The 16,060-nt window shown below is 39.3% G+C and overlaps 2 protein-coding genes across 9 annotated transcripts in view; one reads left to right on the top strand and one right to left on the bottom strand.

The window, feature by feature from the left end:
• The window catches only part of LOC119702430 (rap1 GTPase-GDP dissociation stimulator 1-like), a 35,275-nt gene extending 20,060 nt beyond the window's left edge, over positions 1–15,215 (top strand). For both annotated transcript variants that reach the window (XM_038140521.1, XM_038140519.1), the window contains 6 exons: positions 1,520–1,654; positions 3,245–3,370; positions 6,411–6,550; positions 7,423–7,549; positions 8,599–8,727; positions 9,954–15,215. In XM_038140521.1, the coding sequence (XP_037996449.1) occupies positions 1,520–1,654; positions 3,245–3,370; positions 6,411–6,550; positions 7,423–7,549; positions 8,599–8,727; positions 9,954–10,087 (791 nt within the window). In that variant the 3' untranslated portion in view covers positions 10,088–15,215. The remainder of the gene's footprint in view (positions 1–1,519; positions 1,655–3,244; positions 3,371–6,410; positions 6,551–7,422; positions 7,550–8,598; positions 8,728–9,953) is intronic.
• The window catches only part of TSPAN14 (tetraspanin 14), a 35,013-nt gene continuing 30,758 nt past the window's right edge, over positions 11,806–16,060 (bottom strand). For all 7 annotated transcript variants that reach the window (XM_038140531.1, XM_038140527.1, XM_038140525.1 and 4 more), the window contains one exon: positions 11,806–15,403. In XM_038140531.1, coding sequence (XP_037996459.1) covers positions 15,332–15,403 — 72 coding nt within the window. In that variant the 3' untranslated portion in view covers positions 11,806–15,331. The remainder of the gene's footprint in view (positions 15,404–16,060) is intronic.

Below are 16,060 nucleotides of genomic sequence, written 5' to 3' on the forward strand. Positions count from 1 at the left end.
GATATTATAAAAAAAAGGCCTTCTAAAATCAGGCCTTGCTCTGCTGAATTACCAGCTAAGCCTCTAAGTTCCCATAAGAAAGAATCAGAGGATTGAGAAGCAGTTAGCACAACTAACTATTCTGGTAGGAGAACCATTTGCACCTGCAAAAAACAAGGAGACTGTCTCATGAGAATCTGCAAAGAAAATATGTAAACACCTGGTAAAGAGAGAGTCTTAGCATGTACACACAATAGCATTTTCTAATTAATTGAGTGGAAAGAAAGTCATGAACCAATTAGAGTTATACATGAGCTCTTGAAAACTGTACAAAAATGAGCTGCAACATTTGGCTTTTCTGCATGAAGAAACTGAGTCCCATCTGCTTATTACTGCAACAGAGTACTAGAGCTACTTTTGGCCAGACCATGTATTTGCATGAGGTTTGTACAGTTCCATGGATAACTCTTTATTCCAGGTGAATATGTCTATTTAGTATTAAGACTGTTTTGCCATTTTTAAAAAAAAAACAGCTTTCACAAGGTAAAAGCACACAACAAGGAGATGTTCATGTGTGTCAGGCATATACTTCTCTTGAGGCATAACAAACTGCATAAAGCAAAAGGCAGGAAGTTATTTTCCAAATGGCATCTTCAAAAAACTTCCTTCAGAAAGGATGCCATCTCTAGCATAGAGGGCTTCCTTTTGCTCTTTGGCAGAACTTTCTCATTTTCTAACAAGGTGAACTAAGCTTCTGAAAACAAAGCTGCCACCTGTACAGAGCAAGTTCTCAAACACAGGAGGAGAGATCCAGACATGCACTGACAAAATACTGCAGAGCATTGCTGGGCAAAGTGGTAGTTTTTTTGGAATGTACTAATCTGCTCTTCCACTGGGATTTAATAAACCAGATCTCTCCAGGTCAGCTCATTTTCTGAGCTTCATGGGAGTGCAACACAACACTTATCATTTCAGAAAATGGGATTCTCAAAAGAGGTAAGAAAAATCTAGCCCTGATTCTTTCAAGGAGTCATTAATGACAATTTATTTCATAGAAACAAAGAATAACAGCGATACAGAAGTAGTAATCAGATTTACCATTGGTGGGTAATATCCCTGGTTTCACAAGTGCCTTAAATCAGTAGAATAGCAAAATTAAAGGAGCATTAAAGCTGTCCTGGTGAGAAATGAAAAATGCCACTGGTATTCTACTACATGTATAGTGGAAAATGCAGCAGCACTGAGGGAAAAAAAGGGACTGGGGAACCTATGGTTTTGAATTTGACAGTGATTGTCTCTTGAAAGCTCTCTCAAGCTAAACTCCACCGGAGTCTGTCTCACTATCAGTTTACAGGTAGCTGATGCTCACTTCTCTCTAAAGAGCTGAAGGTTGCAAAAAACAATGCAAAAGCTATAGTCTTGATCTTAGCAAGACATGAAAATAGTCAAAGCAAAGGCTCCCTGAATTCTGAATTTGCATCATTCATTTCTATCATGTTTCTTACCTCTCTCACCTGCTTGGCTCTGCCTCTCTCTTCAGATGGGAACTGTCTGCGGCTGTTCCAGCTGGGGGTCATCCACCAGCTCCTGGACCTGCTGGAGAAGCACGTGCAGAGCGGGGACACCTCTGTCCAACAGGCTGCACTCAGCGCCCTGCAGAGCCTCGCTGTTCCAGGTGCACAGGCTGGGCACCACTGACTCACCTCACTGCCATCCTCAGTACACATGGGTCACCCCTGCAGCTCTGCCCATCACCAGTCCCTTGTGTTTTGAGGGGCAATCGACCTTTTCCCCCTCCCCTGCAGGAATATATATTTGAATAATACATCAGGAACTCCTCATCTACATAAAGAGTTTACACTTTATGATATTTAATCTCATTACCAGCTGCTGAAGTAGTTTCATATTAATAGCACACGGCAGCTCAAGATGAAAAAAACAGGGTTCATAGCTTAAAATATACAGAATGGGGTGGAGACACCTGGTAGAGATGTCTGACTTTCTCTTCTATAAAGCTAATATTCATATTATACAGAACTAGTAAATCTTAATGTTCTTTGAAGTTGCATTTTAAAAAGCTCAACTCAATTATAAAATATCAACATACAGCATTTTGATAATCTGTTCTATTCAAGTCTTGCAAACCATTTTAGATGTTTCCAACTGTGTGGACACTTAAAATGCTATTCCTACAACATACTTTTCATGATAAAGTCATAAAAATATCTGTAATTTATCTGTAATATCTGTTAGGTATTCTCTAACAAACACTTCCAGAAACACAAACTACCACTTTCAACAATATAATCTGCTACCTGAAAAAGAAAAATGAAAGGCCAAAAGAAAAATGAGTGGAAATCCATAAACATGAATTAAATATGGGTGAACACTTGGAAATAGACATAGAAAACTCTTCAGTTCAAGCATGGATCTTAAAAGATAACAGATGCTTATAAAAAATTTTAAAGTCATTATGATCTAGTAAAAGGAGTCAGTCTGTGCCACTGAAGAACAGGACATTAAGAGCAAGTTACCTAATAGGGTGTGTGCTTCTCAATTTGCCCAATAAAAGGATGAGGGATACAACAGTTAATTGCCTCATTTCACTGTCCAGTCTTCCTCACCACTCCCCCAAAAATATATGCAGAAGATAGGAAAAAAATTGCTCTGGAGGAAGAGCTTTTGGTAGCACAGTTAAGCAGTATTAAGACTCCTTGCAGACAAGCTTCTGATTATTACAAGGGATTTACTGCACCAACCACTGGAGCAAAGACACAGAAATGAGGAGAGGAAAGCACAGAAACAAAGGCATGAACAACAGGGCCTCAGTGAGCTCAAACACAAAAAGAAAATCCATTTCCAAGACATATGGCTGAGTAAATCACTTCTGTCCCCCACTTCAGTTAAGACGAGCTAGCACAGAACAGGCTTCCTCAAGCGACTGGGCAAGTGGATGGACAACCTATTACAACTAGAGAAAGGAAGAGAAACAACAATGCTGTGTTTTATGTACTTTGTTCTGGGCAGGGCTAAGATCAAAAGTGACCAAAACTATCCAAGAGCAGTTCCGATCAAAGTTTTATCCCAAAAGAGAAGTCTAAGCAATCAGGTAGTCCTGCCTTAATTTCTGAGCTCGCCAACAGTTTGGACTTTTCACTAGAGGCCTAACACAGCACACAGTTCACAACACTTATGTCATATCTACATTTTCAGATGTTTGTGCCGTTCCTGAGCCTCACATCAACACCTCTTTCCCATTTTCTAGTTGTCAGCAAGGTTCAGATGCTGGAGGAAGGTGTCGCAGAGCGGATCGAGGCGCTGCTAAGGTCAGAGAGCCCTCCCGTGCAGTTTAAACTCCTTGGGACGTTACGGACCTTAGCAGATGGTCAAGGTAGGCACCTGCCAGTGTTCACTGAGATCAGCCATGAGCTCCCCTCCTCCCTTCCCCTGCAAAACAGGCTGTGCAAGACTACAGGCGGAGTGTCCTGCTAACCCAATTCCACTCCATCTGGAGAGCTTCCAGCAGAGATTATTGCCAGAGGCTGCATGCTTTCCAGACTGCCCCAGTCAGCCTCAGAGGTAGTTGAGAAACAAACCACATGGAACAAATCTGCAGCAGTGAGTGAGAACGAGCAAAGGCCTAAAAGATCTCTGGTTTTCCACCAGAGATACAGCAGCAAGGCATGAGTATGATAAAAAAGAGCCAGGTTTTAGTGTCAAATCACAGGACAGCAAATCAATAAAGAACTAGAGAACATAAAAGGAATAAAGGGAGCTGGGGTGGAGCAAAGCAGGAGAAATTAATTTCTACCAGTCTTTCTATACATCTTGCCAGTTTTATCTTGCTCATGTGGATCAAATGTTGAATTTACTTTTCATGTTAATGTACCAGATTATCTTCTTGTACTTCATTCAGTTTAACACAGAGGGGGGTATGCAAAAGCAACAATAATCTTTCTGTGCACATCGCTGTGCATGTTTCTCCAAATGCAATGTTGCAATTACATTAGGATACACTTCAATATCTTAATTTATCCTTAGTCTTACTTAGCTTTTACCAGAGAGTGGCACAAAATAAGCGTCGTGTAGTTTGGTATGGTCTTTCACATTGCCAGAGCAGCTGCTCTGGAGTACTAATCCGTACTGATTCCTTGATATGCAGGAATAACATAAGTTAAAACTAGGACAGTTATGACCATTTTGTGATGGGAAGTGATAACTGACATAGGACAATTACAGACATCACTTAATTAGTTATATGGAAGAGGATAAAACCTCACTCTGCTACATTCCATGTTGCACTCCATTACTGCAGACACCACTTAATATGAGAACTATTTGCATCTTTTATCAAATTAACTTGCATGACAGAAAATTTAGATCTAGTCCTTCTATTAATTAGCACTACTTCCAGTCCAGTGAAAAGCTGCTTTCACTTACATGTCACTGTGGTAGGAAATTAACATTGCAAGAAACCTAGACACGTAGAAACCTAGCAACTTCTTGTTCTGAGGCTTTGAAGAAGTCATTGTAAGGTCATTTCTCCAAAGTTATATCTCAATTGTGACAAGGCATTTAACATGTAAAATTGAGACATCACAGTAACACAGATCTAAATTATCAAACGCTACATTACCTTTTAAAATTTTATTTACCAGCCCTAATACAAAGTCAGAATTTGGCACAAGGTACAACTTCTGAATCTGAAACAAATTAATTATCAAAACGCAATGTAGAATAAAATATGTAGAAGACTCAATGTTTATCCATTCCCACCTCTGAACACACAATTCTCCTACTTTTAATTACCTTCTATTGTGTTTACCCATGGGCTAACATTGCCTTTAATTAACTCAGTCTGAAAGTCTTATGAACACACATCTACTAAGATGTCCACACTAAATTAGTTAATTGCCTTATCTAGTATAAATTCATTACTCTGACTATCAGCAGGCATGCTGAAGCTTATAGACTAGAAGAGGCAGGTTTCTTCCTAACCACAGAAAACTGCAGGCAGATCTGTCAGCTTCATTACTCTAAAGAGATGTTAACTCCTGGTTCTTCCACCATTCGGCTTCAGAGGAGCAGAATAATTTGTGCACTTCAGTAGCCGAAGGACTTTCAGCACAACTGAAAGTTCAACCTTATAAAATGACAAATTTGAATAAATGGTAAGTTAAAAGGTCTTCCTGTTACGAGTAACTAACTGAAGTTTATCTCAAAGAGCTCTACTGCCTGTCAAACTGAGTAAAGAACCTGCCTTTGCCACAAATCTCTTAAACTGGTTCCAGCCTCTTACTTCAACTTCCTGTACTAAGCTGGATTACTGTGATCTCTGCAGACTGACAAGGAACATCTGACTAGAAACAGGAGTCTTGTGTTACAAGAGATAACATGCAGGTAGCTCTGCAACGCCCAGTAACTCTTGTCTCAAAACAAAGTACACCAGTTAAGCTATAAGCCCCCAGATTCCTTGTGGGATTTTGAAATGTGGATTGTTCCTTTGTGTACTGGACAAATTAAAAAGTGTGTGTACTTCCCCATCTCCCTCCCCCAAAACAGAGCATGGGCTGATTTACAGCTTCTGGAAAATATCCAAAGCAATAATGTGGTTTACTGACACTGACCTTCTTGTGCATGCTCCATCTGATTCTTCCAGCAGATCTCAAAAGAAATGCAGTGCACAGAGAAAGGGACAGGTAAAGGAACAGGAGCAGGGTGATGCCTCTATCAAACCTACCCCTTCTGTTACAGATGTTCACATAATTAGAGTTCCACTTCCTAGGACAAGTTATCCAGTGGAGTTTTTTTCAAATATCAACCACAGACACCAATATTTTTAGCAAGTCTTCAGATAGGGTTCCTGGAACTCAGGGGAATGCAAATTAAAAGGCTCTTCCACAGTAAGGGGAATTTGTGACAATGTCTTATACATGGTTCAACATTCTTGAGACTCAGGTCATCCAATTACTGACATGCTGCCATTCTGTACTAAGACTGGGCTTCCCACACCACCAACAGTAATGAATTATCACAGAAACAGCACAAACAGGCTCCCAGGAGCTCACAATTACATTTGTGCTGGGCTAAAAGTGCAAGTGCCAAAAGCCAAGTGGGAAAGGGACAGGCCTCCTGAAGTATCACAACAGAATATTTGTTTTCAAAGACAGAATACTTACTTCAAGCCCTACTTCAGCAGCCCCTTTAAAATGATAGGTCTATTGACACAGCTTATTTTCTCCTTTTCCTGCATGATTCCTTTGGAAAATATTTCCAAGATCTTTTAACAGAATCTCAGTGCTTCAATTATAGTTCTTGAAGGTTGCTGAGCACAGGTCCACCACCCCAGTTACTTCTACGTTGGCATTCTTGTGGCAGACAGACTGAGGGGTCTGATTTTGAATGCCTCTTGGTGATGCTTTTCTCTTCAGCTGATGCAGCCGAAATCCTGGGCCAAGACCCCCTGCTGCTCAACAGGCTGGTGCAGTGGTGCAGTGAGAGTGACCACAGCGGCATCTGTGGAGAGGCAAACCGGCTGCTGGCATCCATCCTGCACCACAACAGATCCCAGGTACCAGAACCCCCGCTCTGACAGATTTCTACTTCACCCTTCTCAGGTATTTTTAAAGCTTGTAGACAGAGCTAGGGATTAAACAGCACATGCAGCTCTCTAATTAAAACCATGAAGGTTCACAGTGACAACCTCTCTGGTGCCTCGATACCAGTAAGGGGGAGACCTGTGCGCTCCATAAGCAGACACCTCACAGAAACGAGCACCATGGTCACTTACTGTCACTTGTCAACATTGACCCTGCTTGAGTAAGGCTTGACAAAAGGTAATAAGCAGGTAAAGCTTTTCTGTGGCCATAAATATGTTTCAAATTAAAATGGTAAAAGTAACCCAGAGCTATCCTAAATGTCAGTCCTCTGGAAACTCCAAACAGCCCACTTACCCATGATGGACGAATCTGGCATTATCTTTACATGCTGCCATTTTCAAACAGGCTTCTATTTTTTGTAATTTTGCTATTACACACAAGCATCCCAGCCATGCTTTACTATGAGGTAGTGACTAAAAAAGTAGATACTCTCTGCACAGGCTTTAATAAAGCAAAGCTAGTCCTTGCTAGTTTGATGGCTTGAAATGAAAGAGTGGAAAAAGGACAAATTGAAACAAGACAAAGATGTATCCATCTTACAGATATGCATCTATGGTTAATTCTAAGTATGGATATTCCAGGTATATTAGACCAGCCCTAAGCAGACATGTATGATCAATGCCAAAAGCAATGTTATCCCTAGTCTTTGAATTTTGTCAGTTTGCACTGCAGCAAACAAATAATTTCCCTCTATTCAGAAGCTGAAGGGTGCAATCTCATTTCCCTCTTCATTCTACTGCATTCCTACATTAGATTTCCATCTGTTTTACCTTTGCTTTCACAGGAAGTGGTCAAAGCCATCCAGGCAGCACAAGGAGTGAAGCACCTGGTTTCCATGACAACAAGTGAACACGTTGCCATGCAGAATGAGGCTCTGAATGCCTTGGCAATAGCATCTGCCATTGATTTAGGTATTTTCCTCCTAAAAGCATTTATCTGTGTAAGACCCTCAGTTATTAAGAAACACTGTCGTGCTGTTAATTCTAGGTAACGTACAAAAAAGCATGTTTCTTGTCTAGATTTAGCTCTTCAGCATAAAATAAAGGTTGTCACCATTCAGATCATAAAATCAATAGGCTTTGGGAATGGCCTGAAGGCTTTTTTTATTTAGGATAGTCAAATTATCATGCTGTGTGGACAGGCACTATTTGAGTAGCATAATATGATGCTAGAAACCTAAAAAAAAAAAAAAAGGGAAAGTGAAGGTGATGGAGATAAAAAAAATATTATAAAGGCTAAATGAAGGATAAATAATATACTCAAATGGTCAATGAAGACCATAAGTAGCAGAAATAATCTTCAAACAGACATAGGAAAGAATAAAGCAGAAGCATAAAAAAGACATTGTAGAAGCTGCAAATAAAGCAAGTGAGAAAATGGTAAAGATTCAAACTACTTTTCCTGAGCTAATTTTCAGAGTTAGGTACAAATGTTTTCAGACTTTTCCTGTGTAACTTGAAAATAGGTCTGAATTTATTACAATAAAGAGATGCCAGGGAAATCTACGTACCTCAAAAGGTAAATTGAAAATAAAAATAAACTTGAAATTTGTAATTTTCTTTACCAACACGTAAGACTGAAGAGCCCATTTTACTGTTTGTCTACCATTAAAATTCTCAAATTCATTTAGGCAACTAATGGGAATCAACCTTTCTAGCTAACTAATGGGAATCAACCTTTCTAGCACTGAACATTGCAGATTTTAATTTACTACAAGGTTAACTACATACAGTCAGTAGTAGGCTGGTCCTGCCTTCACGAACAAGGCTAGTAAAGAAATTCTGTACAGATATGAGCACAGAAATTCTTCAGTGCAGAAGACAGATCCTCAAGGCTTCCCTGTATAGCCAGTTTGAAATGAAGCCAGTCCGGAACTGTCTTTAGAAAAGGAAGCATATTCACTTTATAGTTTCTTTTCAGATAACAGCTCAGGGTTACCATTTCTTTGCTTATTTTTCAGAAACTCTTGAAGAATCTTTTAAAGAATCACAGCTAGTTCAAAGCTTACACAAACTTCTACGAGATGATAACACAAGTCCTGAGGTGAAATACAATTCAATGAGTCTTTTGTGCAGACTTCTTAATTCAGGTAACTGCATTTTAAGTTGTCTGTGACAGAAGGATGAATATTTGTGAAAAAGTGGTTTTTGTTGCCAAAATATGCTGCCTGCAATGCTCCAGTGAATGAGTAAAGGATATTTGAGGTTCATTCTGTGTTGATCACCAAAAATCATAGTTAAGTAGTTTCCTTCTCTATGAAAAGCTGCTTAAACCATTAGTTGAATAAAATAAAAAAGAGAGGAAGACTTCATTCCAGTGAGTCAGTGGCATAACCAAAGTCTCAAAATAGCAAAATTAGAGTCTTGGAATAAAAGCATCTTTGTCCAACTTCACCATGCACAAATGCCTGGCCCTCCCAGAGCATTTTTATATCCAAAGAAAGAGTCCATACCATGCTCATAGGCAGGCACACATTTGTTCTGCCTGTGCTGTGAGCAAACCAGAAGGTGGGATCAAGCAGCCATTTTAGCAATGCTGCCTTCACACACTGATGTTCAGTAAAGCATGTGAAGGGCACCACTTCAGTTTCACTCCATGGTCAGGAAGACTTCAAATGCTTTCAGCAGGATGGGACTACCCCAGACGTACAGCAATAAATTAAAACAATCACCTTGAGACCAGGAGCCCAAAAATCTTGTGGCAGTTTCTCACATCTTAGCACAAAAATTACATAAATTGAAAATAACAGCTGTACTTGGGCAAGGATGGATCACAAGGTGAGCTGCCTTTTAAATCCTGTATTGACAGACAAGCTGGATTTTGCAGTATTCTCTATTTTATCCCTGTAGCCACACAGATATTGGAATAAGGATAAAGAACTTGCAGCTTTCAGTGCTACTATGAAGTATTGACATAATGGATAGGATCTATATGACTTTTTTCCAGAGACGTATATACTTAGCATTTTATAGACTAGCTGTAAGGCTAAGAGTTGAGTCTTACTAATATGGAATGGTAGCAAAAAGCATACAGGCAAAAATGGGCCAGAAATTGTCCTGTATTAGAATTTCAAAATTTGGTTTTTTTGTTGTTTTTTTTTTCTGTCAGTCAGTTCTCAGAAGTAAAGTAGGAGGAAAAAAACCTTTATCTGGCCAATACTTCCAATGGCTGAAAGGGTATTTATTGAAACAAATGTTTTAATTGAAGCAGCTTATTATGAACAACAAGTAGTCCAAACTTTTATCTTACAACAATTGCTGGGAGCCACTACACCATGGCAGGTAACTAAAAGCCATCATTTCATCTCCCATTCAGGTGATCTGAGACAAGAAATTGAAGAGGACAAGATCAAAGACACCCTCGAGCAACTCTGCAGTCACAGCAATGCAGATGTGGTCAAGGAAGCCATCACAACATTACAGGTTCTGAGAGGAGAGACACCCCACTAACCTCCCTTCTCCTACAAGCCAGCACTGCTGCTGAGGCACACACCACCAGCTTTGCAACCCTTGCATTGGTCATGCTGCTGCACAACCAACACTGCTGAAGCCCAGGTGCAGCTCCTGCTTTGAAAGCTGTGTATAAAAGCCTCCTCATTAGCACATCTCTTTGGCCTGATGCTTGCACCACTGCTGCTCCTCACTGAGCCACTAACACACAGCAGCAGGAAAAAGTCCTGTCAAACAAATGAGGTAAAGAAACATCACAGGAGAAACATCAGGCAATTACCACTTGTTACACATTTTTCAGTGGCTTGGTTTTGTGAGATTCGGATACACACCTGCAATTTCTTGTATCAATGGGACCGTTAAATAATTATATTAAAGTCTTAAGCTTCTATCAAGCAACCTGAAACACAAGTTAGATTAAAGCTGTAGCTTAAACAAAGGGCTAACTGGCACCAGTTCAACATCTGCACATTGTGAATGACACTTCTGAGCCCAACTGTTAGGTGAACATGTCAAAATCAAAACCATCTTTAAGCTAACTCTCCTTTCAATCTCCAATTTTAAAGCTCATCTCTGAAACTGTACCTGCTCCTGTCACAAGTTACATTCCTAAATACTCAAGGCTACAGTCTTGTCCTGATTTCAGTTGCACCTACTGGAATGAGACTCTGCAGAAGCAAAGTTTACACAAAACCACAGTCAGTGAACGAAGTGCTTGGACAAGACACAGGAATAAAACCAGTCAGAAATTACAAGTGGGCAGGGGTGAGGATGTGGAGGCAGCCAGCATTCCATTATCACCCATAAGAGAGCCTGGGTTTAACTTTAGATAATGGAAAAAAAGAAATGTAGTAAAACAAATGTCTCTGAACATTTCTGTAGAATCCTTTTGTGTTTAAAAAGGTCACTAGATGAAAAGGTAACAGATTCCATTCCACAACTTGTTCTTACGGGAAATTTTTGAAGCAGTTGAAGGTACATTGCACAGTCATACTGTCCAGACCTAGAAGATAAAATCCAAAACAATGAAGTGGTAGAGACTGAAAAGCTTGGGAGCAATTACTTTTTTTTTTTTAGCCAGCAGAAAAGCTATTGGGAAAAAAAAACAAGCACTGATCTTCAGAAACCTATTACAAACCAGACTGTATTTAGAAGTCAACAAGGCTTCATGTTCTCGATTTGAGAACAACTGGCTTATGTCTGCAAACAAACATGACAACTTTGTTCCTGCAAAAGCTTTCCCACTTGCAAAACCCAGCAGCACTACTTAGCCCATGACACTAATCACCAAATATCACTTTCTGGAGCAGCCTTCAGAAAGGGAATTTCATAAAACCAGCCCAGAGAAGTGACACTCGTTGAGTAACACACAAGTTTTGACCACATAATAGAAGAAAAGAAAAACAGCACTTTTAACTTTTTTTGATGTCCAGAGATTCAATAGTTACTCTACACCATTCTGCAGCTCTTCACTTGTTCATGGCTTTCCATTAAAAATGCCAAGAAAAGCATCAGTCTCATCTGTTATTCAACAAACCAGACTGAAAAGAAAAAATATAAAGAATTAGTTTCAGCAAAATACAAAAACAAGCAGCACCCCTGGACCTTCACCATTTCTGGGTTATCCACAAACTGCAGTCTCAGTAGCCAGTCTAAACCTTCAAGAGTGAAATATTAGTGACTGTAAGCAACAAATCTCAGGAATCGAACTCCAGAAGTAGAAAATACTGAATTTTATTTAATCAAATTTAAGGCTTGAGAAAAAAATATATTGAAAGTCACTCAGAAAAGCCATCTCAGAAGAGGAGACAGGAGCTCCTTTCTCAGTGGCTGAACAATGTTCAAACTGCCTGACAACGCACAGGCAGTAAGGGGAAGAAAGAGGGAAGGATGGAATGGGGATACAAAACCCAAGGCAATTCTACACATAAATCAATGGCCACATGAGCTCCATGGACTGGAAGCACAAGTCTGTCCACATGGCACTGCATGAGCTCAAAGCTAAAGATCTCTTGGGAAGAAACATTCAGGTTTTCACAAGGCAACCCAAGGTCCTTTGGTCATTGCACTTTTTTCAGTGCTTATATTCATCCTCCTCCTCATGTACAGGGAAACTGTGTCCAAATGCAGTTATATCAATAAAACCAGAGGCAGTTGCACTGTCAGACTGACAAATACATACATTGCTTAACGGAAATAAGTTGTGCTCATTTCTGAGAAATAAAGTGATCACATTGAAGTTTGCTTCTCTCAGTCCAGTTCTTCAAGTCTGACCTCTTTTGACATCTTCATCAAAAAACCCTGGTTCCACTGTAGTGTTGGTGAACTTGTTCCAAATACAACCGCCGAAATTCAACATCAACAATGTATCAGACCTCTCGGTGAGACCACTGAATTACTTTTCCTTTGAGGCTTCAGAGGCAGGCTCATACCCAGCTGCTTTTGCTGACAAGACTTTTTTTTAGACCGTAACCTAAATCTTTAGCCATGAAGTCACTGCAGGTCCACAGTGAAGGTACTAAATGAAACTAAGCAGAAAGTGTTCCCATTACAAGTCTGAAATTACACTAGCCACTTATGGGCATAAAGGGGCAAAATAACCTAGAGCCCTAGGATTTTAAAAGTTACACTGAATAAGCACAGAGAAGTTTATCCACAGTGGCAAAAAGGACAAATCACTCCATGAATTTAAAGGTCCTCAAATAAATTGAACTTCTGTCAAATTCAGTTCCAAATAAATGAAACACTGATACAAAGGCTGGTGTTAATATGGACAAAGCCATTAAGAACAAACTGTGGAAATACAGTACTTCAGTTAAATTCTGGTTTGCATACAAAGAGTACTTCCAAAAAACCCAAGTATTAATTAGTCTTCAGGTAACTTGGCAAGATTTGCAGACCCTGGAATCCTAATCTGTAATGCTGGCTCTTGTCAGCAGCTAATTTCAGTGCATGAACTCCACAGCCATCTTTGACACCAGAATGATTTTTACCAAATCACTGGAATTCCTTCCTAGCATTAGGAGCTGGCTGTGTCAAAAACTGGCAAAGGGAAATGTACTCCCTAGCTGGTGTTTTCAATGCAATGTTTTATGACTAAAAGGTTCCAAATAGCAATCTTCCTTCTCTGATTTTACACACATCAGATTATCACACATAACCTTAACCAAGTAAATTGGCTGATGAGGTGTTAAAAGTTTCAAGCACCAGAATTTAAAGCAAAGTTTGCTGGCCACTGCTCTGCTGCTTACCAAGTTGTAGTACAATCACACATTTCTGGCTGCTCCTTGTGGATCAGATTCAACAAACAGGTAACACAGACCTCAAATTCACAGCTTTACAGAAGAAATGCCTCTTGCTCTCCCCTCAGTGATCTACTGCTATTGTTTTCTTGTTGTACACCAAAATTAAAAAGTCACACTGTACTTCCGGCCATTTTACTTTCAGGTTTTCAGATGAGTTAGCAGCAGACTATTCTCTGCTACTGTAAGGAAATCAGCAATCCTTAGACAAGCTTCCTTTTCCTGTTGTGTCTCAATCACTGGCCAGAAAAAGAACTATGAAAGCTGAAGTACAGATGAGCACTGTCTGAAGTGCTTCACAGATTACAAGCTAGAAGGATGTCTGGACAATCCACCAGACACAAAGGTTCTTACTGTTGACCAACTTTTGCCAGCGAAATGTTTGTTAATATATGCATAATAGAAAAAAAGGACATAATATATTTAAAAGCTTGGCTTTCAAAGAAAGCCATATACTTTAGAAAAACAAGTATTATATCCTTCAGGCACACTACATATAGTAAAATATTATAAAAATAGATACTTTTCTAAAATTTACACTGTGTTAGGCACTGTAAGTGAACCTGCTCTCCCTGAAAAACCTGGTGTCCCTGGAAGCAGTAAATGATGTTAGCTATATGGCCCACAGTAACACTGACAGCTGCAGCTACTTCCAAAAATTTTTCAGCCACATACTTTCACCTTCCAGCTAAGGATATAACACCAAAGTCTTACAGAAGAGACTGGAACTCCTACTGACCTACAGATCCATCTACTAACTCCCACAAAGGGAGGACTGGAAGAAGAGTTTACTTTTCTCTTGATTAAAATGAAAACCCTGACTTAAGAAGGACTAGTTCTGCTTCATGTAGAAAATGACTGAAGAAATCATTCTGCTTCACTGCATTTTGATTCACATTTGAACCATGAACCAGGCAGAACTGATGGCTCAATAGCTTTATACAAGACTTTAAAATTCAACAACTTGAATATTTTGCTAAATCTGTACTTCCCTATTTAAAAACACATTTCAGTACAGATTAACACTGAATTTGTAGGTCTTTCATCTGTCCTGGTAGTGGCAGTTAAGACTTGTGAAGATCAACATAGCAATTGAGAGAAACCAGAGGAATAACAAAAGCCATCAACAGCTAGCACAGCACGCTTGCTACCTACTGAAACAAGCTGCATTCTGAAGTGTATGCAGACAGCACTTTTTAAAGATATTACTGATCATTGAAAGGATAAGCATTTTTAAAGAGGTTTTTCTTCTATAAATAAAGAATATTTACATTTTTCTCAGACAGGAAACAGCTTCAGGGCTTTACACCCTCTTGCCTGAAATGGAGATTTGTAAGACTTAATGCTACAGATAGTCAGGTTTTTCCAATCCCGGGAGCTGGCTTGCGTTTTTCAAAACAGCGTGGGGTTTGCACAACCTCAAATCAACTAAAGATGCAGACATTTTGTGATTTTTTTCCCCCATTTCCAATCATGATTGCTGGATATGTTGCCAAAAAGTCTACTGGAGAGATTAATATGATTGCAAGGTTCTGAAGAAATCAGCATGCGACATTTGAAAAGATTACATTTTAAGACAGGAGTGAAGACAGAACAATCTTCTTAGCCATCCTTCAAGGAAAGGGTTCACAGGAGTTTCATGGCTCTCTGCTACAGTCTCTAAAATCCGTTCTGCCAATGTCTTGGGAAATTCCATTTCTTCCTCAGAGATCAATGCTGGTGCACTGAGTTGTCTTGTCAGAAAAAAGGTAGACAGCATGTGTTTGGTGTTTTTTTTTTTTTTTGTAACAGCTTCTAACAAAAACCATGAGCAGGGAAAAAAAAAATCCACATAAGGCTTTTAACAGCAGGAGTATTTCACGGTCCGTGCATTCCTTCTGCCTTGGTGTCCAATCAATAATCTTAACATACACTGTCTTGCAACATGGGTCTGCTTTCATATTCAGAAGGCATTACTTGCCTTCACAGCTTCAATATCAGAAATCAATGTTCTGGCTAGGAAAATCCCAAAAATCTAAAAAGATAAAAAATATACCATTTTGTGAGATAAAATACTTGTCATGCACCAGTCTGTAAGATGTTTGTTGGCAAGTTCAGATATCATTTCATAGCCAAGATCATCCATCAAAGCATAGCTATTACTAAAAGGTAATAAAGGCAACAGAATCCTGCAGGTAATAAAACTCATGAGAGAGATGCTTTCATGTAGAACTTCAGCAGCTTTCTAAATAATAAGCTTTCAGATGCCTTAGAGCTAGAAGAAATTCACTTAACCAAGTCTGAGTGTCATAAACACCCATGCTTACCTACTGCTAAAGCTACAAAGCAGACATTGGTTCCACAACTTTGAATAACAACCCAGTCAATTTTCAGATGAATTTTTTTTTAAATACAGACAGAATGTACAATTACCGGTACTAAAATGAAATTCTTGTCACAGGCAACACAGTAGTCCCAGATTATTCAGAGACATTTTAAATTTGAAATTTTAACATTCATGTCAGTTCTCAGGGAAATCTTCCTTTACAAACTGAGGATGAACTTGTAACTCAGCAAATTTCCTAAAACATTCTTAGCAATAATATAAAACTGGGGTGAAGTTCTGGAAAGCTGAAAGATTTCATTTAAATGTAGTCAGGTTTTGTCTAATTCTCAGTCCCACAATGAAATA

Source organism: Motacilla alba, chromosome 6 (assembly GCF_015832195.1).
Source record: "Motacilla alba alba isolate MOTALB_02 chromosome 6, Motacilla_alba_V1.0_pri, whole genome shotgun sequence".
NCBI lineage: Eukaryota > Metazoa > Chordata > Aves > Passeriformes > Motacillidae > Motacilla > Motacilla alba.